Source organism: Nelumbo nucifera, chromosome 7 (assembly GCF_055504915.1).
Source record: "Nelumbo nucifera cultivar China Antique chromosome 7, China Antique-T2T, whole genome shotgun sequence".
Classification (NCBI taxonomy): domain Eukaryota; kingdom Viridiplantae; phylum Streptophyta; class Magnoliopsida; order Proteales; family Nelumbonaceae; genus Nelumbo; species Nelumbo nucifera.
In genome coordinates, this window is record NC_142655.1 from 34,226,640 (window position 1) to 34,251,038 (window position 24,399).

Below are 24,399 nucleotides of genomic sequence, written 5' to 3' on the forward strand. Positions count from 1 at the left end.
ATAAAACATTGAATTGGACCAGTCCGGACAAAATTGTCCAAAGTATTTATTGGATTGGATAGGACCTGATCCATTTGTAATGGATTTATATTATTCTGGGTCGGATTGAACTAATAGTGGTCCATTGACATAAGATAAGAATAAGGGTGTTAATGGACTAGGTTTAGGATGGGTGATTCAGACATTGAATTGAACCAATCCAGAATGGTCCAAAGTATTCATCGGATTGGATTGGACCTAGTCCATCTGTAATGGACTCATACCGGACCAGATCAGATTGGAACAATATCTAGTCCATTGACAGTCCTACATGAAGGTTTGTAATTAATCCTTTCTACATTCTTCACTTCATATGTTTTCAATTAATAAGGTTGTGTTTGGTTTGATAGGAAACAAGAGAGAAAAAGAGAGAAATTAATTTTGTTAACAAATTTTGTGAAATTCCCCCCAAAATTTTATAACCCTAGAAATATATATATATATATATATATATATATATATGATGGGATTGGTTGATTCATGGACAACCTTTCCTTTGAGAAAATGGTATCCGCATGTATGGTATGTGATGACGTGAGTTTCTTTACAGTTGTTCCTTCTCTCTCTCCCTCTCTCTTCGTTCTTCATTTCTGTAGTTCTACACGTTTCTCTTTTTCCCAGTCTTGCTCTATGTTTTTCTCTTTCTTCTTTTTTGATGTTTCTCCCTTCTCCCTCTCTTTGTCCCTCTTCCCATCTGGCCCGATTATCTTAAATTTACACAGTTGTTCCTCTCTCTCTCTCTGTTCTTCACTTCTGCAGTTCTGCCCATTTCTCTTTTTCCCAGTCTTGCTTTATGTTTTTTTTTCTTTCTTCTTGATGTTTCTCCCTTCTCCCTCTCTTTGTCCCTCTTCCCATCTCTTTGTTTTGTGCCTTGTTCCATCTTTCCCTGCCCTCTCTCTATTTTCTAGAGGAACCCGAGCAAAACCCTATTTTTTCTATGTTTGTGTGCTTCTCCATTTTATCTCTTTCTAACCACCATTCGAGCTTTGAATCTTCATTCCTCTCTCTCTATTTTTTTTTTTTGTTTGCCATATGCTATATAGATTTGTACTCACAACAGACGTGTTGGGATGATCAAGGCTCTTAGTACTGGTTCATTTCCATTCTCGAAATAGTTTTGAACCTTCTCTCTCTCTCGAAATAGTTTTGAACATTCTCGTGAAGATCGACGCCATGAGTTTGCATCCAAAATTCTACGCATTTTTGGAAATTTTGGCATCAAAGTCTTCATCCAACTAGGTTAACACTAGTTTTATTTAATTTTCAATTCATTTATAATTATGCGTTAAATTTGATTTGATTTACTCTACAAGTGTTAAGGCAATATGTTGTCGAATATGGTCACATTTGAATGGTTTTCTCCAAGGCTTAACTTTGTTTGGCTCCGTGTTGGATGGAAGGCCACGTGTTGCCTAATATGAACATATTTTTGATGGTTTTCTCCACGGCCTCACTAAGGACCCGTTAACGGCTGAAGTGAAAGAAAAGAAAAGTTTATTGCATGTTTTGTCATTTTGTAAAAGCTCTTAAGGAAAGTACTATATACCCTTAAATATTATTATTTAATTATTTTATAAACTAAAACATAAAGCAGTAAGTCGTCCAAACCTACCATTTTATTTTATTTAATTTGATTCTCGTTTTTTTTTTTAATCTATGTTCACCCCAAGCATTTCTTGGGTGTGGTGTTACGTGGACTTGATTTAATTTCTTGTGGGCACTAATATCTAGTGGCCGACACCCTAACATACCAACATGAATAGTGGTGGGGAATGGTAGAACTCTACTGTCTCCTTTTACCTACTCTCCACTACAATGATCCAGTAGTGTGCTTCACTAGAGAATCTAAATTTCACTTGTAGAATCATGAAAGCTTTTAACCAAAGGATTGTATCATACACAAGATGAAGTATGAATATTAATCAGATTCATCTAAATGACCCATCATGTGAGGCGTCCATTTTGAATGAAAATCCATCCTTTAAAGAGCAGTGCTACCATGATTGTGGTCTGATCATAACAGTTATATAGGAATCCTTTGAAGTTACCCTTAATCCATACTATTTGGGGGAGGGGTTTGGATAAATAATATAGAACTGTCAATGGGTCAGGTTGACAACAGAATCGAACTATCAGACCGATTATGTTGGTTCTAGTTTTGTAGTTGTATCCCAGCTAATAACTGGGTTGGGGTCAATTTTTGCCGTTTCTAATCAATTATATATAATTAATAATATATTATAGAGGTCTTAGTTTTTTCATATTTTATGTCTAAAAGGGTAGATTTTATAGAGATATCAGTAAGTCATGTCATGTTTTATCATCTAAAACAATTAAGATCTATCATATGTCAATATATAGTGTTTTGATGACCCATTGAGGATAAGATACATTCCACTTTTAATTTGGACTATGGACTATGATATTGTTTAAGCTGAAATGGATGACCAGCAGATAAGTTGTCCTTATGAGGCCAGTATAAAAGGTCAAAGGCCCTAAGGTGATTCTTTGGGGAGGAACATTCTGACGCTTAAGTCAATGAAGGAAATGAAGGGGTCTAATAGGCCAAGCTAGTCATAGCCAAGGAAGAGAGTTTGGAAAAGCAAGTGATCTAGAGAGGAGGAGAGCTAGAATGTTCGAGAGTGGAAGAAAAATGTACCTTGTGCAATATGCCCTTAAATACTTGTAGGGAGTGTCATGCTCCTCGCTTTTTGGGATACGTGTCATGTCCCTAGGTCATCCTTGACTAAGGTTTTAGGGCTTAAGTTCTATGCCCTTCATACGAGAGACAAAGTGAAGGGTGATGGGCTTCGGCCGACGTTCACCACGTGTCCCTCTTTGCTCGAGGTTCATCATTGCCTTACTCTGTGTATGTAGATGTTCTTGTTGTATCTCTACTAGAGACCATCCCTGGCCAAAAGCATTCCATTTCATGCAGTAAATAAATAACACATAGACATGTACATACATTATCATAAAGAAATATTGAAAATACCTCTAATAATCAACAGCATAAAAGTAAGCATATGCAATATAGAAATATGGTGTTTAAACAATATTGCTGATATAATAAACTGTCTAACAAGTAAGTCATGGATATCTAATAACAGAAATAAATTGGATGTTTTAAACATTATAAGAACTGCAATCGACACAAATTGGTTCTAACAATGATGATGTGCAATTAATCCAAATACTACAACTCCTAGTCATCTCCACAGTCTCCTCCAGTCCCAAAACATGTCTGACCCAATCTGGTCCCTAAATGTGGACCACCTTGCTAGTTCATTTCTTTGTAGCCTTGGTGCAAGAGAATCTGCATTGGCGCTTTCTTCCACAAATTCATCCCCATCAAATGTATTTTGGTTGTCTACCTCACGGATCTCTTCTCGGGTGTACCGATCATGTGGATCAACTCCCATGACATGGTTGTGAAGCACACAACAAGCTATCATAATCTTGACCTGCGTGTCAAAGTCAAAATGTTGTGTTGCATCAAGAATTGCCCAACACTTCTTCAGAACACCGAAAGCACGTTCCACTACATTTCTCAACGATGAATGTCTATAGTTGAAAATCTCCTGAGACTCCGGAAATCGCCCTCATATCTCATTGAGGTGGTATCTGGTGCCTCGATAAGGTGCTATGAAGCTTGGCATGTTTCTGTATCCGGCATCTACTAAGTAGTATTTTCCTATATTTTGTTGAGTGATCATTGGCAACAAGAAATTAGTTAAGACAATAGAGTCCACTGTTCGAGTATTAGAAAGGATGAAGTATCAATTTAAGTTACCCTCGGGGACGTGGAGTTTGCATTCCCCTCACAAGGAATCATATAGGATTGTAGAATCAGTGGTCGAACACTCCCACCCAGCCAATACATAGGTGAATTTTAAATCGAATGTCACTGCAGCCATTATATTTTGTGTTGTTTTCCCCTTCCTACCATGAAACTTGCCTTGCTCCTCAACAGGCACTTTGCATGGGATATGGGTCCCATCAATTGCACCTATACAGTCCTACATTTAACTACATTATGTTAATTTCATGATCTAGGGAGGTGTTAAGGTAAAAAGTGTAGTAATCTGTTACATACCTTAAAATATGGCATAAACCGGGAGTCTTTCCTAATCTCCGGTGGTACTTGTTCTCCAGTAGGTTGTATAACCATCAAAAGGTACAATCTAAGTACAACACACAAGACTTTGTGGAAATATTGACTTACGGTCTCTTGTGAACGCCCGAAGGTAGCATGTATGACATTATTCCTTTCATTATGCCCTATAGTGTGCAAAATCATTGCAACTTGCTCTTCGATAGACATGTTAATGGTTGGCCGAAGTCCACTATGGGTAACAAGTAAATGACATAGGGAATCAAAACATGGCTTTCTCATCCTAATCTGAGATAAACAAGATGACTCACTACTAAATACAGTGTTAAGAAACACTCCCTTCCCTAGGCTTCTGACCTCCCGCACCCTTCGACTTGCAGATTCAGTATACTGTTTGACAATGACAACCACTGCAAGATATGTTATAATGGAACTAATGGCCACACTAATCTTCCTATGCTTGGCCATAGTATGTGTTACCTCCATGCTTGACTGACAAGTCAAAAGAGCCCATGAGAATTGTCCAATATATTTATGAAAGGAATGAGTCATTATAAAAGGAAAAAGCAATGTTTAGAGTGCTATTACAATGAAAGCACTATTTAGAGCTATAAACTTTGCACATTCAAGCTGTAAATCTTGCATCATGAAGTATCCCCCTTGCTGGATTCATGAGACCCTACCAAATTTGTGATCTATATTAAGAATTGTCAGATAAAGTTCAAAATAATTATGAACTACAATTTCAGGTTGAAGCTTATTAGCCACTCTAAGAGTAGTCAACTGAGTTGGCTAAAGCCGATCATATATAAACCTTAGAATTGGTGTGGGCCTGTGCAGATTGGCTTTATATAGGTTAGGGTTGGTTTCACCCTTGTTCTATCTAATCTTTACTGTGAGGGGGAAATTGAGTCATGCAACACTTATCCACTACATTTGATAAGTCAATGCTTATGTAGAAGTCTAACTATATATGATCAACCTCTATCCTCTAGAAGTAGAGTTATTTTTCAATTTGTTATTGATTCTTCACTTGTAAATTGTATGATGTATGCAATACGGATAGACCCATATCAATAGGATCTCAGCCTGTACCCTAAGAATAACCCTGTTAAAAAAGACTGTCACAGACAACAGAGTAGGTCCCCTAAGAATAACCCTATTAAAACCAGAGGCAAATGGGGAGTTCAGTTTAATCTTTGTCTTGCTTCCAGCTTGGCCTAAGAAGTAGGACAACTGCAGATTGTGTCTTGGGCCTAGTTTGGTTCATTACCAAGCTATCAAATTCAAGTATCATAGAATTTGAGTTTTTCGGTTATTGCTATCATGGCTACTATTGTATTTTTAGTATTTAAGTGAAGGTGCAAATAGTTACTTGGGTACCAGTGGACCCTTACTTCAAGTCCTTCAATCCTAAAATCTTCGAGATATAGATATCTTGGGGCATATCTGTGTTGGGACATATCCATGTTGGGACCTTAATTTGTTGGGACATATCTATGTAATGTTCCAACAAACAACAAGAATTGGCTCTATCCATGCCTCCCCTAGCCAAATTGGTAGCAAGTGGAACAAGATGTTTACATCTGCAGCCAACCCATTCTAAACCTCCCCCTCCTTAATACTTCACCTTCATACACTAGATCCAAACATCAAAATCATATGAAGATAGAAAGCGACTTTTCTAATGTAATGGACTGGTATTAAAAAATGCATCTTATTTGGTAGGGGCTAGATTGTCTAGCTTTATAAAAATGCATCAGTTTCTCTATCAAGGAGGTAAAGGAAGAGAAGAAAAGAGTAAATTCGTTGGTAATGTTTTTAGTAGTGTTGCTCCAAACTATGATTTGATGAATGATTTAATGAGTGTTGGATTACATAGATTGTGGAAAGATAGGTTAGGTCCTTTATAAAGACATAGATATGCATCATAAGTCCTTAATTTATAGTGGTGTATCCATTAGTTTGTTTGCATATTTTTATATTTCTTTCTTAATTTTTTTCCAGGTTGGTTTCCAAACTTAGTCCATTTCCTGTAATTGAATGGACTAGGTGTTGCCGATGGGACAGATTAGCTTTGTGCAGCCATTTTGGTAGACAATTAAAAGATTTATACAAAGGCTACAAAGAACATGCAGGAGAAAAAAAACTATCCTTTGGGTTGTAGTGAAACAAAACATTGAACAAATTCTCAATTACCTTCCTAAAGTAACTCATGGGTTGTAGTGTTGCCAATGTGCTTAGATGAAACTTGAACAAACTCTCAATAACCCAGTGTTGCTAATGTGCTTAGATAAAACTTGATGCATTGTCACCCCAAATATCTAATTTATCATTGGCCCAAACTTTTCAATTTAATTTGGAAATAATTGGGTACAGGGAACCATGAGTAAAGTTGCATGAACCAATTAAATATTGCATTATTTTGAACATTCAATCTCTCCCTTCAATCCCTTAAAGAATGCATGGCATTAGAGCCCAATGCCCTGGCTTGTCCACCAAATGAAGCCATCAGTTTGGAGATGCAGATCCTAATTTCTAGGTTCATGGTTAGTACTTAGTTTCGTAATCTTTTATGTCACAAAAATTAGAACAAGGAAAAAGAAAGGCCCCACAGGGGTCTTTGACTAGTTGTAGCAAAGACTGGATCACATATTCAAAGGCAAATATCATACATATACCTTCAAATGAAAATATCACATATTCAAGAAGATATCTTCATCAAACAAGAATGATAACATAAAAAATGATTAATTAGGAAGCAAAGTAACAAAGAAGAAGAATTTCACCATGCACGTACTTGATTGTTGAAGACAGAGCGGAAGATGTGTAAACTTGGCTAGGTCTGAGAAAGAATCAACAAAAAATGATGAAAGCATTTATTAGTCGAAGCAAAATACCGGATCTGTGAATCTCAAGACAGATCTAACATTACCTTGTGTAGATCGAAGTGAAGATCTTCAACCTCCTATCAGATCGACAGGAACCCTGCAACCAGACGACATGAAAACATGAAAATAGAAAAACACAAGTCAAAAAAAAAACACAAGATACTGATTGCCGACCACCAACAACCATGCCTTGGTCGGAGATGGAGGTGAGAAAGTATCGTTAGAAGGCGGTGGGGGGGGGGGGTGGCACAGTAGATCTCCGCTCACCTGAAATGGCTATTTTTCTCACACAGTCGAAAGCAAATGCATACCCTAATTACATTGTCGAGCGAAGAGAGCAAGATTGCATCGAGAAATTTGATGCAGTAATGCACTCTTCAATCGATACATTCATGTCAGAAAATACAGTTTTGCACTCATTTTTGATACATATATGTATCGCAAACAAATGCTTGCAAACGCGAACCAGAGTACGTAAATACCCCGGTTCAATGTTTGTATCGCAAACAAACGCAGCCTTAGGGAAGGACTTGTCCCCGAAACCCACCCAATGTCACACCCTCTCATTAGTAGATCTTAGGAAATAATTACTTTGCAAACACCTTTCAGAATTAACTATTTAAATTATATAGATATAATTTTGCAAAACAGATTTCAACAACTTTTGAAATCCACTGTCGACAATTTTGACTATCCACTAATGAAGGTATGTTCACAGATATTCTTACAAAGTGGTTGATCATATCACAATGATTACTTTCCTAAATACCCCTCATAAAGGCTCCAACATATCTAGATGTTGACCCCAAAAGGATCTCACTAATGCGCATATCAAAAGCAGCTTAGCTAAATATCTAATTGAGTATCTTTATAAAGTCAGACATCATAAGCAACAGTTTAGCTATTCCACCTATCCAAAAGCCAAACAATAATTTAAAACTTGGTATGTTTTAGTCTTTTAGGTAAACATCCATTCCCACTCTTTGTGTCACAACCCTAGAAGATGAGACAGTCTACTCTCACTTAGGTAGTTTGTGAATGTTAACCTTGTCAAGATTAGACCACCCAAGTCTATCCATTGGTTGAGAACATTTAGACTACATACCGAATATGGTGTCTCGAACATAATCCTAAAATGTAGTTCAAGGGTTAAATTAACAGAAACATACCACATGACACATGAAATAATTGCTCTTTTTTTCATAGTAACAACCAATTACAAACACTATTGGACTTAAGGCATACAATATCCAACACTCATTTTCTAGTTTAGATTTGGTTGAATTGTCAAGGTTGTAACCCAGTTTGGTCTTAGGGGTCATGCGCGGGAGGTTGGAAATTTGAAATTCAAAACTCCAAACTAGGAGACATCAGGTGAGACACTTTGTCTTCCAAGCTCATGAGCGGGCGAGCAGGCACATGTCAATCACCAGTCCATATAGGTCATTGGTAGTCCTTATAAATGTGAAGGAACAAAACCAGGTGCCTTTGTCATTTGGTTGAGAGTGTTTGATGGATTTTTTTGCTTGGGTCCTCGTTTTTGTGTGTTCTTATCTTCGGTGAAGAGCCTTTTCTTGGTAGTTTTAGCTTGGGTAGTGAGTAGAGTAGTGAGAATGAGTCATCTCGAGGAGAGGCAATTAAAACAGTGGTCCCCGAGACCGATGCCAATGAGGTCGTGGTTAAGTTGGACATTCTATGTGTGGAGTCCAAAGAAAACATCTGCAATGTAGCAAATAAGGACTTTGTTCCTCCTTCTGATAGCATTGATATGAGTGTTAGTGGTTCTATGGATGATGTTCCTGGAGGCACCCCTATTATTGCTACTAGGGATGGAAAGAGAAAAACCATGTTTGGGAAATGTATAAAATAGAAACACTAAGGGAAAGGAAAAAAGAGTTGTTTGCATTAAATGTAAGAGAGATTTTAGTTATAACAATAATAGTGATATTGGCTAATTGGCTAGACATATGGCCAGTCATTTGAAAATAAAAATAATCAAAACCAATTACAAATTGGGTGTGATTTTTTTGATAATTTTGAATATTCCCAAAAAATAAGATAAGAATTAGCTAAATATATTGTACATACTGAACAACCATTTTTACAATAATTAGTAAATCCCCGATTTAAAAAAAAAAATCTAGAAATACTATTAAAGTAGATGCTTTAAATTTTTTTATTCATATAAAAAATTAATTTCTACTTTGTAAAATCATAATACTAGAATTTTACTTACATTTGATATTTGGACTTCCAAATATAATATTAGTTATATTTGTGTCATGAGACATTTTATTGATGAAAATTGGCTTTTACAAAATAGAATTTTAAGTTTTACAAGACTTGAATGGCTACATACTTATGGTATTCAAAATAAAATTTTTTCTATTAGTTTTGTTAATGCTAGTAATATTGATTCCAATATAAATATTTTAAAATCGCAATTAAAACCATGTTTAAATGATAAATTATTTCACATTAGATGTGCATGTCACATCTTAAATTTATGTATACAAAATCCTTTAAATATTATTTCACCTCACATTTCTAAAATTAGAAATTGTAATATGTATATTAGAAGTTTTGGATCAAAAAACGAGAATTTAAATATTTATGTCAAAAAATATGGTTTAAAATGTAGAAATTTTGTATTAGATATTCAATATAGGTGGAATTCCACCTATTCTATATTAAAGAGTTGTATTTCATATAAAGACATTCTTACTAAATTTTATAATGAGAAAATGTCCCATGATTTTATATCTAACGATGATTGGGAAATTGCAACATGTATAAAAGATTTTTTACAAATTTTTTATGATACAACTAATGTATTTTTTGGTGTTTATTATTAAACTTCTTGCATTTTAGTTAATCAATTATTTATAATTATTAAATACTCTTTACAATATATGAATAATTTAGAATTATTTATATTACATAGCTACAATATTAGAGATCCTAAAATTAGAAAAATGGTTTAAATGTTTTGCTTGAATCTTATTATGAAAATATGAGAAGCCATATTGGAACAAAAAAGATGAAGTTAATGGTTTATTATTTAAAATGTGCAATATATATGAAACAAAATTATTTGGAAATATGAGAACTTGTACAACCTCCACTATTGAAGCATTAGCTCTAGTAGTGGAAGAGATATTTGGTCATTAATAAATAAAAGGCAAGAATCAGGTGCCACTAAGCTTTTTTTTATATTTTCTAAAGGACTACACAATGAGGGGTAGCCCATCCCCCAACCTAGGTGCAAGCGGTATTCGATCCCAAGTCTCCACTATGACCTGCAAGAGACCTTACTAACCAATTGGTTGGCACTTTGCATTTACAAGCTAATTTTAGTAATTTAATAGGTTTCCTCAATTTCAATTCTAAGGAATTAAATAATTTTGATATTTTAGCCTGGTGGAAAGAACATAGAAAAATTATCCAATGCTTGCCACCACGGCATACATCTACTAACCCTCCGATGTCCACAACTCCATTAGTGTTTTGTTTTAGTTTAATTAGGTACTAGGGTACTGGATGACAAGAGAAGCAACATGAATGATAAAAGCTTGAAGATGTGTATATGCTTGAAGGATTGATCGGATGATGAAGATAGGCTAGAAGATCAAGGAGGGCATGACACTTCAAATCAAGGTTTTAAAAACCGACCCAGAAATGGAACTGTTCTGTCCACCGGTTTCTGGGTCATCAGTTCGACTGTCCGGGTCAAACAGTTTGAGCGGTTTAAATATTGTAACTGGTGATTTATCATCTTACCCATTAGATTGGAATATTAGGGTAAGATGCATATAAATATAAGAGAGTGTTTGAGAATGAGAAAAATGTGAGAAGTTGTCGATGGTTGAGAGAGTTTAGAAGAGAGAAAAGAAGAAGAAGAAGAAGAAGAAGAAGAAGAAGAAAGAGGATGAGGAGGTCACTTGCAGACTACAGCGGCGACGACAATGGTGACTTACAACGGCAATAGTGACGGCGACGGCAATGACGTTGGCGATGGCGAACCTACAGCAACGGTAATGAAAGTAGATTTGAGATTTCTCTCAGTCATCTCTCTCTCTCTCTCTCTCTCTCTGATCTATCATTTAGACTCCAATAGATCTCAGATCTCTCAAATCTCTCAGATCTCTAGTCTGCTCTCCCAGATCTCTTAGATCTCTCTCACTGTCTCACACATCCCTCGATTGACCTCTCTCCCTCTTTCTCTCCAGCCAGTAGATCTCAGATTTGAGAGTTCTTCACTTCTTCTCTTTTCATTCTTGCTCCAAACCGCAAACCGTACTTCGGGTTAAATAGTTCAATGGTCAAACCATCCAGGTCAACAATTCGTTGACTAATTCAATGGTTTTTTACCAAAGACCAAGTTTAGGGTAAAACGAAACCGATCGCCTAAACGATTTCCGGTTCAAATGGTCCGACCGTCCATATCAGTGACAATTCTAAAACATTGCTTCAAATGATGGTTACAAAAACACCCCACAGTACATCTAAGCGTGCATTGGTGTGCTGTGAGGTACTGATGTGGATTCCTCAAAATCATGCCGTGCCAGAACTGCCCACATTACACCTCTATTCTCATGATTCTTATGACGAGGACATGCATTCCCAATATCCATATATCACTCCCCCTTTTTAAATTAAATCTTTTATGATGAGCCTATAGTGGACAAAGGTGGCCACTCTGCAAGTAAAATAAAGGATGTGGGCAGGCCACCAAGGAGCCCTTTTCTACTCACTATTTATGAATTATGATCGTTGGGACCAACGCGCAAAACGATTGGGCAATTACTGATGCCATCGTGACGCAATATTGTTTCAAACCCGATCCTGCTGACCCATTTACCCTCCCTCCGGTTTGCATATCAATGGTTCAAAGGTCCGGCCGGTTGAATGGATCAATCCGTCATCATACCTAAATATATGAATTCGACTAATTCAAAGGATTTCATATATTGGTTCGACGATATAATATCAGACAACACCTAACCAATGAACCGGTGGTATTTATCAAAAGTCAAGGTAGTTTTTTTAATCATTTAATTAATTAATTTGAAATTCGCAATCTGTGGTTTCGATTAAGCGGTCGAGTCGTTGGGTTTCTAACCTAATCAATGGGTTTCATGATGGGTGAACGAACGGTCCAACTAACCGGGTCGACCGGGTTGAAAACACTGATTAGAGGAGGCTGGGAACACAAGTATATACGTTAGCCCTGACAGAAGTAGTAGGTGGTGTCTCTGGACTCTGGATAGCTGAGAAGAAAGAGAGAAGAAAAGGAAGAGTCCGAAGGGTGAAGCCATGGCTGGCTGCTCCATGTTTCACAGTTTCTTCCTTATCTCTTCCCTTTCCCTCTGCTATCTTTACTCTCCAGAGAAATCCTACGTATACGCGTACCAGATAGAACAAGAGACTGCAGTGAAAGAGCATCATCTTCACAGTTATTCTATTAGAACCAGCTCTCTCCTCCCGGCGTCAGCCTGCTTCGCTTCCGCCCAAGGTTAATTAAACATGTAATTCACAGTTAGTTTGAACTTCAAACTACTTCTTTGTAGATCAGATTAATGAAGTTTTTCAGTTTCTACAACTTAATTTTAGGTCCAAACAACAGCAAGAATAGACTAAAGATACTTCACAGAAACGGGCCATGCTCCCACCTGGGCGGAGGGAAGACAAAACCACTCCCACTCGCAGCCATTGAGATCCTCTCCGAAGACCAATCTCGAGTCGACTTCCTCCAGTCTAGACTCTCCAACAATTCCAGAGGATCTGCAGTAAGGAACTCGGAAGCTAGAGTCCCAGCCCGCTCCGGGCGCTACTTGGGCTCCGGCAACTACGTTGTGAGAGTGGGATTGGGAAGCCCAAGGACTGATCTCTCCCTTATATTTGACACCGGGAGCGACCTAACATGGATTCAGTGCAAGCCGTGCACGAGATACTGTCACAAACAGCAAGATCCAATATTCGATCCAACAAAATCATCGTCTTATTCCAATGTCACTTGCAGCGCAGATGAGTGCTCTCAACTCAGTTCTGCAACCAGTTCCCCTACTGGCTGCTCCGCCTCCACATGCATTTACAGCATCCAGTACGGTGATGGGTCATACTCGGTCGGATACTTTGGACGTGAAATGCTCAGACTCACCGCTTCTAGTTCTGACATCTTCCCTAATTTCTTGTTTGGGTGTGGGCAGAACAACCAAGGGCTCTTTGGAAACGCAGCCGGGTTGCTAGGACTCGGCCGTCACCGGCTATCCCTGGTGTCCCAGACGGCCAATTCATATGGTCAAGTTTTCTCTTACTGTTTGCCTTCAACTTCGAGCTCTACAGGATACCTGGCATTTGGAAGAGAAGCAATCAGTTCTGTCTCCTCAGCCATTCAGTTCACGTCGTTGCTGACAAACTCCCAGTACCCTTCCTTCTACTTTCTTGAACTAACAGCGATCAGCGTCGGAGGACGTAGACTGCCGGTTTCAGCATCGGATTTTGCAAATTCAGGAACCATAATAGACTCTGGCACTGTCATTACTCGTTTACCTCCATCAGTCTACTCCGCCCTTCGCTCTGCATTCCGGCAATTGATGTCCAAGTACCGATCGGCGGAGGCCCTTTCAATATTGGATACATGTTATGACTTGACGAGATACCGTACAATAAGGATACCGAAGATAGGCCTCCATTTCCGCGGGGATATCGTGCTGGATGTGCATCCTAATGGCATCCTTTACAGTGGAAACGTCTCGCAAGTCTGTCTGGCTTTCGCCGGAAATGACGATAATGGAGATGTGACTATCCTTGGAAACAAACAACAACAAAATCTAAAGGTGATCTACGATCTTGCAAAGCAGAGGATTGGGTTTGGCCCAGGAGATTGCAACTAAGGATGACTGGGACAGTCTATTGATTCACCTAAAAATAACTCTGTAAACTCTATTATGCATGTAGTACTTATAATAGAATAAATGGTATTTTACTTCATCACCTCCTAACTCTTCTTCAATATTGCTTGAAGCCACAAAAACCATTTTTTGTTCTCAAAAACAAAATACATTAATTGGCGGACACGGAACACCATCTAAAATATCCACTGTTGAGGCTCAGATTGGCCAAGGACAACACTATCAATTCACTCCTAAGCCTGAGTGGGGCCGAGGTATCCGAGGTCCAAGGACTGAGATGGTCAAGGACCAATGTCTGAGGTGGTGGAAACCCAAGGTCTGAGGTCCGAGGTCTGCTATGCCGTGTGTTTGAGGTGGCCGAGGACCAGGAGGTTGGTTATGTAAGGAGAAGAACGTCAAAGGCCTTGGGTGAAGACCCGAGGCAGAGACTCTGATTGTCAAGTTAGTACTGAGGTGATGAACAGAAAAGGTCTGAGGTGCGAGCACCCAGACGAGGTCACAGGAGAGTAAGAGATCTCAAATGCTAGTGAGAAAGCTCAAGTGTTCGATCCTTTACCTGGAGGGAGTCACCTCCTATTTATACTTGAGGTCGCCTGAAGGCTACAGAGCCCAGACGATCGAGATGGAGTCCGTACACGGGGAGCAGGGCCATCCAAGGCCACCATGTGACCTTGCGCCATTGGCTCCCCGAAACCTGCCGAGAAGGGCAGTGCACGTTCGCTGATTGGTTCTGCTCTAACCCTCACCGCCTGACACGTATGAGCCCGCAAATGGACAGGGCCATCTGCGCCACCAACATGATTTCTGTGCCTTTTTTTTTTTTAAATCAATGCTTTCTAAACCATTTGTGTAGTCGTTTGGGGCTGAATTTTACAAAGTGGAAGAGTTAGGAGGTGAGAAAAGGAAGATGCGTCCATTTACTGAGGGCCCATTTGGTTCGTGGGTATGGGGATCTGGAATCGGAATTGGAGTGGCCATTTCAATTCCAGACGTTTGATTGGACAGAATGGATTTTGATTCACATTGCCACTGGAATGGCATTTTTCTATTTGAGGGAATAGCCATTCAGATTTTCCTTTGGGAATGAGGTTCTGTTTGTTTTGTAGTCGGAATTAAAATTCTTTGGAATTGGAATGGGAATGATCTATTCCCATAGGCTGTTTGGTTCAGACTTTATTGGAATGGAAATTGGAATCAGTTAGGATAGGATCTCATTGCCAAGGGAAGGGGAGGATGGGCGAATGCCACTCTACCATGAATGGGAATGGGAATGGGAATCTGCATGATTCCACTCAATCAAACAGTTGGACCATTCCAATTCTGATTTCAAGGAATTTCTATTCTAATTAACATTCCGATTCCAACTACAAATCAAATGGACCTAAATACATCAATAACAGAGTTTTCACATTCTTACTTTTAGCTTTAACATACAAATCAAAGTAAAGTATGTTCTCTATAGAAGCACATCCTTTTCTTTCTAAATAGGGACTTGCATATAAAAATATTTTAGAACTAGATGAAGGAAAGACAATAAATTTTGGGAATTGCTGCATAGTCTACTACCTTCCCCCCAAATCTAAATTAAAGCTCTAAGCCTTTAATACAAATTGGAGCAAAATAGAGGCTTAGGTGGCATTTGATAAATCTGAAAATTCAGATCTAAAAAGTTAAGATATTAAAAGTGTCTGAAATCTGAAAAGAGACATAGATGCTTTTTTACTTTTTAGAGGATCTGAATCCATAAGTTTGTATTGGATCAGTCCTTTACCATCTAAAATTTACTGATTTTACTATTTTACCCCTAAAACATAATATTTGGAAATGTTGAGTTCAATTTGCATTATAAAAAATAATTTTCAACCTCAAAATAATATTGAAATAATATAAATAAAAAAATAATAAATTAATAATTACTAATTAACAAATGAAATGGTTAAAATAAAAAAAATAATGACTATAAAAATATTAAAATAATTAATAATTTAGACAAATAAAAATTAAAGTAATTTTTAAAATTAATGAAATAATTAAAAATTACTAGTTAATCAAAATAATTATTAATTAATAAATAACACAAATAATTTAATAAAAAATGATTAATGTTTAATGAAAAATATTAAAATAATTAATAATTAATAAAAGTAATTTATAATTAATAAATAATAAATAATACAAATAAATTTAATAAAAATAATTAATGTTTAATAAAAATATTAAACTAATTAATAATTAATAAAAATATTATTATTATTCACCGAACCACTGCTACATGTTGCAATGGTGATGGGAAGACTGGGGAGGGGGAGAGAGAGAGAGAAAACCGATAGGGGGAGAGATAGTTGTGGTGGCGAGAAGACAGGGCAGAGAGAGAGAAGAAAACATAAGATGATGAACAGTGTGAAAGCCCTCTCAACAGAAGCCACGCGAGCTCACCGACATAGCCCTCTCGATCCCACCGACAAAGCCATCTGTCTTCATAGAAGATGAACCAATGCTCTGTCCAAACGAGAGAAGGGAATGGCTTGATTGAACTCCAGTGAGAAGGGGGTAGCTTGCTTCTGAGCTTCACAGAAGCCCAGATTATCTGGCAAAATTAGTGGCGATGTTGCACCGGTCCTCTGCTTCACGTCGAAGGTGGGATAGGCAGCGGAAGAAGCAAGAGGGTAGGGGGAGTTTTACAGAGCGGGAAGGAGCAATCGACAACATGCAGCGAGAGAGGGAAAGAGAGAGGGAGAGAGAGAAAGAGAGAGAGAGAGAGAGAGAGAGAGAGAGCGAGAGAAGACAGGGGAGAGAGAGAGAGCCACCGCTGCAAGTTGTAGTGGCAGTGAAGGGAAGACAGGGCAAAGAGAGACAGAGGGAGAGCGAGAGAGAGAAGACAGGGAGAGAGAGAGAGCCACCGCTGCAACTCGCAGCAACAGTGGCAGGAAGACAGGGCGGAGAGAGAAAGGGAGAGAGAGACAGACAGACAGAGAGAAGAGAGGTCAAATGTTTAGGTTTTATGGGTTTTGGGGTATCAGGGGTAACTCAGGTCATTCACGAAAAATTGTAAGGATATTTTGGACATTGGGTCGGCTTTGAAATGTGTCTGAGCACGTTAAGAGCCGGCCCAAGGTCTATGATTTTCATATTTGAAAATCAGTTTCAGACCCAGGTTAAGAGGTACAACCAAACAAGGGGTGTGGTCTGAAAAGTAGAATTTTCAGATTCAGACCTCTAAAAAGTGCAATCAAACGCCACCTTAGTTAGATTATTCAACAATGAAGACAAGTGAATTATCACTATGCTTAACTCACAACACAAGTATGAGCTGAAACTTCAAACAAATAAACAATGTAATCGTAAGAGCATCAAGAACAATATTCAAATGTAACCACTAAAGATAATAGCAACTAGAATAAATGAAATAATAGAGTAACTACTCAGGACTGTTAGTGGACTTTGTAGTTAAGGCTTAGTTTGGAAAGAGTACAAATACAAATATGTGAATGGATGGGAGATCCATCATATGGATGGCCGAACCCTGCAGGAAGGTTGGGCAAATCTGAAACCAAATTAAGGGAGGGATATACCGAATACGGAATCCATGCAAGAATGCTCCTCCCAACGTAGGTGTTCATGCCCAAAAAGAGTACCAAATCCTCCCTCCACTGAAGATGACACAGCTTAGGGTGAGGCAGGATCAGCAGGTAGTTCTTCACCAAAAACTAGTGATTCTTCAGCAAGAATCGAATAGGACAGTGAGCATAGCTTCTATATTGTTTCTTCTTGCAATAAACAATATCAACATCCAATCTTGATCGAATCCAAGAACTGGAGATCGAACAAGGTGGGGCGGCAAGAATAGGAAGAAAAAGAGTAGAGGGCAAGAGGAGTCTAACTATGTTGTCTTCTCTCTGTATTCAGCGAATGTGTATTTGGAGGTTCGCCCTGCTCTCTTATTTATAGCCTTAAAGATAAAATTTCTTAATACCATTAGGAATTTTCTAATCCAAATCTTTTATTTGGATCTAGACTCTTTAAGTGATAAGGACAATCCCTTATCTTATCTGCAGATAAAGATCAACCTTCCTAATCAAATTAGGAGTTCCTTTGATCCAAATCTTTATTTGGATCTGGACTCTTTGAGTGGATAAGGATAATCCCTTATCTTATCTGCTGATCCAAATTCTAGATCTGCCCCTATTTAATTAATTTAATTAACCCATTTCAAAATGGGCTTTTAGGCCCATTAAGCTTTCAGACTCACTTCCACTTTAATGTTGGCTAGCTTGGCTCTCTTTGTGTGGTGTGGGACCCTATCATTGATCTACACATCAGCCACATGGGTTCAGCCTAACCTCTGTTACAAGGCCTGGCCGAATTCACTACTGAATACAGTGAACCCCTGAGTCCATCACTATGGGCTCTTAATGGGCCCAACATTTACACTAAATGGTCCTTGGGTCCATTCATCTTATGAAGGCCCAAGGACTGTGGGCAGATGCAAGATTAGCCCATCAGGTATAACCCTCAATGGTCTTACACTTAACCTCTCAGCCCCATAATGATCAATCACTTGCCGACAAGAGAAGACCTCTCCCTTGGCTGCAAGGTACAGTGTTGCACTCTCTACTCACATGGATCCCGGGAATTAAAACCTTTTACAAACATGTATATCTCTATATAAATGTATTTTGCAAAACAAATTTCAACGGTTGAAATCAACTACTGGTAGTTTAGGTTTCCATTAGAGAGAGTGCGCCCCCGATCATTCACTTTGTCCGACAAAGGGGCAGATCATGTCACTATGATCAACCACTCAGATGAATTCTCAGATTGTCTCAACATACCCAGGTTTTGACCCCCTCTAAGGATCTCACTGATTGGCATATCAAAAACAACCCAATCCGAATCATAATCGAGTCTAGGGGTCAGGTGTAGCATTCCAGTTTTGCCCATCTATCTCCAAGTTCAATGCCAATACTAGAATTTTGGTCCGGTTCAGTGTTTCAAGAAAACTCACACTACATGTACCTCAGGTCTCACCCTAGCAGATGAGACAAGCCACCCCAACCAACTTGGCGATACATCAGTGTCAACCTTGGCAGGATAAGTCTCCCTAGATCTATACAACGGCTGTGAAGATTCTAAACTAACATGAGTCTCATATGTGTCCAATTTAAGGGTATTACACAGACACATCATAATGACATGAATCAAATATGTCACACAACAATGGAATGGAGGATGTGCTGGATGGAACTATTCCTAATTCCTGAATGAACTTCTTCATCCATATGGCTTCTTTTGCAGCTTCACTTGTAGCAATGTATTCGGCCTCAGTTGTGGAATCTACAGTGGACCCTTGTTTGCTCATTTTCCAGCTAACTGCATAGGATCCCACCGTAAAGATGTATCCAGATGTAGACTTTCTATCATCTGGGTCTAAATAGAAATCGGCATCGGTATACCCAAGGATCTGTAGTGAACTACCATCGAATACAATACAAAACTCTTTTGTCCTTCGAAGGTATTTCAGTATGTTTTTCACAGTGGTCCAATGCTCTTGTCCTGGGTTAGACTGGTATCTACTTACCACACTCACGGCCTGAGCAATGTCTGGTTAAGTGCACGGCATGGCATACATGATGCTCCCTACGGTAGAGGCATAGGGAACTTCCTTCATGCCCTCAATCTCCTTAGGTGTCTTGGGAGACATTCCCTTTGAAAGAGTGACTCCATGCCTGAAAAGAACATTTTCTTTCTTGGAATTCTCGATACTGTATCTCTTGATTATTTTGTCAATATAAGTAGACTGGGATAATCCTATTATCCTCTTCGATCTATTTCTATAGAGTCGAAGTCCCAAGATGTAAGAGGCTTCTCCAAGATCTTTCATGGAGAATTGTTGTGAGAGTCATACTTTCACCATAGTCAACATTCCTACATCATTCCCAATGAGTAGAATGTCGTCTATATACAGAACCAAAAATATAACCTTATCTCCACCGGTCTTCCTATAAACACATGGCTCATTAGGATTTTGCTCAAAGTCAAACTGTTTGATAGTAGAGTCAAACCGGATGTTCCAGCTCCTAGAAGCTTGCTTAAGTCCATATATGGATCGATTAAGTTTACATACCATGTGTTCCTGACCTGCAGCTACAAAACCTTGCAGTTGGTGCATATAGATATCTTCAGTAAGATCTCCATTCAGGAACGCGGTTTTGACATCCATTTGCCAAATCTCGTAGTCATGGTACGCTGCTACAGCTAGCAGGATCCTAATGGATTTAAGCATGGCCACGAGTGAAAAGGTTTCCTCATAATCGATTCCCTCTTTTTTAGTGTACTCTTTCGCAAGACGAGCCTTGTAGGTCTCAACCTTACCATCGGGGCCCTTCTTCCTCTTATAGATCCATTTGCAACCAATTGTTTTTAGCCCCAGGGGGCGGATCCATTTGCAACCAACCTTATCATCGGAGCCTTGTAGGTCTCAACCTTACCATCGGGGCCCTTCTCCATTGAGTCCATCTCAGCTCTCATGGCATCTACCCACTTCAAGGAATCTATGTCCAACATAGCTTCCGTATAAGTTATGGGATCCTCCTCATTGGTCGTGGCTTCCACTAAGTAACTTTCTTGGTCATAGCCGTAACAAACTAGAGGCCTGGATTCTCAGGTAGATCTCCTATGTTGGTTATTAACTGGAGCTTGTGGGACATCTCCCACTACTCCTGAGCTCTCATCATCAAAAACAACTTCCTGATGATCATTGTTTAGGATGTAATCTTCCTCCAAGAAATGGGCATTCCGACTACAGAACACCTTCTGTTCTCGTAGGTCATAGAATAAATACCTTCCAGAGCCTTTTGGGTAACCTACAAATAGGTAACGACTGGTTTTAGATTCCAATTTGTCAGCACTTGTTCTTTTAACATGTGTCGGACAACCCCAAATCTTCAAGTATCTCACACTTGGTTTCTTACTGGTCCAAAGCTCATAGGGAGTCTTCGGAACAGATTTGGTTGGAACCCGGTTCAACACATATATCGCAGTCTCTAATGCATAACCCCAAAAGGATGTGGGTAATTCTGAGTGTCGAGAAGTGATCGGACCATATCCAATAAGGTCTGATTCCTCCTTTCTGACACACCATTTAATTGTGGTTAGCAAGAGGAGCTAGTTGTGATACTATCCCATTTTCCTTTAAGTAGTCCCTGAATTCGTTAGAGAGATATTTGCCTCCTTGATCTGATCAAAGGGCCTTAATGTGTCTTCCCAACTGTTTCTCGACCTCTTGCTAGAACTCTTTGAACTTTTCAAAGGATTCATACTTGTGTCTCATTAGGTACACATAACCATACCAAGAGTGATCATCGATGAATGTTATAAAATAAACGTGCTGGTTATGTGTCCTAACATTCAGAGGACCACATACATCAGTATGTATAAGGTCAAGGGTGCTTGTTGATCTTTCAGGCTTACCGTTAGATGGTTGTTTCATCATCTTACCCTGAAGGCAAGGTTCACAAGTTGGAAGATCTTTTACAATTAGAAAATTCAAAGGTTCATCCTTTACCAACTTTGTGATACGATCTATGTTAATGTGGCCAAGTCCATAATGCCACAGGCACGTGGGATTAATTGTATCACGAGTTCTTTTCTTGGGGTTATTATTCGACCTAGTTTCGGTTATATTTGTCTCCAGAGAATGATGGAGAACATAGAGACCATTCTCAAGTTCTTCGTATGCGAGGAATTTGTTATTTCTTTTAATAGTAATCAAATTACTAAAGAGAACAGAATATCCATCCGCACACAGTTTTAAAACAGAAATCAAATTTCTTCTCAAATTGGGTACAAAAAGACAATTTTTTAATGTAATTGTTCCTTCTCTGAAATACAATTCTACAGTTCCTATGGTTGTAGCTGCAACGCTTGCAAAAGTCCCCAAGTAAAGAATTACTTCACCGTCACTCAATCATTTGTTTGTCCTGAACCCCTGCAATGTTTTACATGCATGAGTAGAAGTCTCGGAGTCAATACACCAGGAAGCAGAAGTCACCAACATATTGGTTTCTATGACAAATGATTCGAAATTACCTTGTTTCTAGGTCTCCAAGTACTGAGGACGGTTCCTCTTCCAATGGCCGGCCTATTTGTAGAACTGACACGCATCCGATGCCTTGTCCTTCCTCTGTCGTTTAGGATTGCTAGTTTTCTTTTGAGGTTTCTTCTTTGCCTTCCTCTTCTTCTTGCCCGATTTGCCACCTTCAACAAGCATGGCAATGGGCTCATCCTTCTTTACCAGTTCCTCGGCCCTCTACAACATATTGTTGAATTCCTAGATGCTAACATTTACCTTGTTCATATTGTAATTCATGATGAACTGATTGAAGGAAGGAGGCAAAGAGTTCAGGATGGCATCAACTTTGGTGACATGATCTAGCCCAGATCCAAGAGCCTCCAGTTCATTAATGTACCCTATCATCTTAAGACAATGGTCATGAACTAGTTGGTTCTTGGACATTTGTGTGGTCATAAACTGTTTTAGGACCTTCTAACGAGTAGAACAATTCTGTTCTTCATACATTGTCCTTAGACTATCCAAGATATCTTTGGACAGCTCGATCTAATCAAATTGTCGTTGTATATGATTGTCTAGGAGGCTATGATATAGCATCGAGCAAGAGAGTTTTTCTCCTCCCATTCTTGATATTCCCTCCTGTAGGCCTCAGAAGCCCTATCACCCGGACGATCCGAAGCAGGGTTCTTAGCAACCTTGTCCAATTTCTTTAACGTCAGGACCAGCATAAGGTTACAATACCAGTCAACGTAATTTGGGCCCTTAAGCTTATTATCGTTCAACAATTTGGCGAATTGTCCGTTTGCCATTTCTGATAAAGGCAAAGCAAATATTAGTCAACAACCTGATTTGATTCATGTTATCCACATAGATATGGCTTTTAATCTATGCTCCATTTCCATTTGTTTATCTCTGAGATTTCCCTCCTATCTCAGTGACGGATACTGTGAACTGTCTCTGGAAATGTAGGAAACCACATAGGGTGCATGGAGCCAACTGTTTCAGCTGCATAACCCCACCACCTTCTGTGAAGTATCACATCCACTCATCTCATGAGCTTTCCCTTGGACTTCTGTTAGACAAGGTTCATTACCATTTTAGGTTTAACCTTTCTGTCCAGTGAGTGCTTACCCATCATATTTGTGAACGCCAAGGTACCGTGAGAGAGTCTTCCACTTTAGGATAGGCCCCACCCACATCGATCTATGACGCCCCTATCATCTTATGAAACAATCCAACAGATCCAACAGCAAATGGATAGCCCAATTTTATGGTGCATTTCCTCATTACTAAATGACCCATCTTCATGTTAATGATGGAAGGCCTTTAGAGAGTTTATCATATGAACCTCCCTATCACATGCACACATATTTCAATGGAGAGAACGAAATATTACGCCCTAGTTTTATTTAGGTCAAACCAAAGTGGCTCCTATTGACTTTCTCAAAGCCAAATTTAAATGGGTCCCAAATGGCTAGGGTTTTGCACGAATCCTCTTAGGGAGGAAGTTGATGTAGGGCCCACCAAGCAGGGAGATCATCCAATGATCTTATGGACACCATGGCAATGATTTGCATTCATCCATGGCGTGCAAAAGAGCCACTATCGAAATAATCGTGGGTCAAGTACTTATGGCCCATGTACGCAGCACATCACACATCCATAAATCACATGCATGAAACAAATTGATCCAATAAATTAAAGTATCTATAAAATCCTTAATTAATTAGATTTAATCAGTGTTAGCCCAATAGAGCCCATAATGTACTGCAAAAAGCAATTCGGTCCAGATAGCTAAATTAGGGCTGATTCAGTTTTATCATATTAAAATTAGGTTTTTACAGAGGTGGGCCAAATTAAAGATGGAATGGGCCATCAACTCTCTGGCCTAAATCAAATTAGGGTTAGAAAAACCAATTTGGACCAACAATTCGGTCCAACCAGTTTGGACCAAATCTGGTGTAATTCGGCCCAAGTTTTGGTGTCCATTTCAAGATTTAATTCAAGAATAATGATCTGAAAATAAATTAATTCAAGATAATCAAATTATCAAGAAACTAAAATCAAAGGGCTGCACTGTGATTTTCTTAGATATCCTACAAACCTGCAAAGAACAGTTAATCGTAGATTGCAAAATCGTAGATCGTAGAACTTGTTTTTGCGAAAATCTCTTCTCCTTTGTAGCGCGCTCCAGCGATCTCCAGATGGAAATAAAATAAAAAAAAATCTAATTTTTTTCTATTATTATATCACATCAAATTCCTATACAATTTGTCTAAAAAAAAAATTATTTATAGACCAGAATTGAATAGAATAGAAATCGCATGGTGTGCCAATCTTGGCACCATAAAGATTCGATCTCCATCACAT

The 24,399-nt window shown here is 38.7% G+C and overlaps 1 protein-coding gene and 1 long non-coding RNA gene across 2 annotated transcripts in view; one reads left to right on the top strand and one right to left on the bottom strand.

Annotated features, from left to right (window-relative positions):
• The window catches only part of LOC148790353 (uncharacterized), a 39,158-nt gene that overhangs the window by 5,374 nt on the left and 9,385 nt on the right, over positions 1-24,399 (bottom strand). The window contains exons 2-4 of the long non-coding RNA XR_016078382.1: positions 7,089-7,141; positions 6,954-6,998; positions 2,699-2,949 (exon numbers count right to left, since the gene is read on the bottom strand). This is a non-coding gene — a long non-coding RNA (uncharacterized LOC148790353). The remainder of the gene's footprint in view (positions 1-2,698; positions 2,950-6,953; positions 6,999-7,088; positions 7,142-24,399) is intronic.
• LOC104598311 (aspartyl protease family protein At5g10770-like) lies at positions 12,274-14,040 on the top strand. Its single transcript, XM_010260326.3, has 2 exons — positions 12,274-12,559; positions 12,658-14,040. Exons 1-2 carry the CDS (start codon positions 12,361-12,363, stop codon positions 13,938-13,940), a joined length of 1,482 nt encoding a protein of 493 aa, XP_010258628.1. The 5' UTR covers positions 12,274-12,360; the 3' UTR covers positions 13,941-14,040.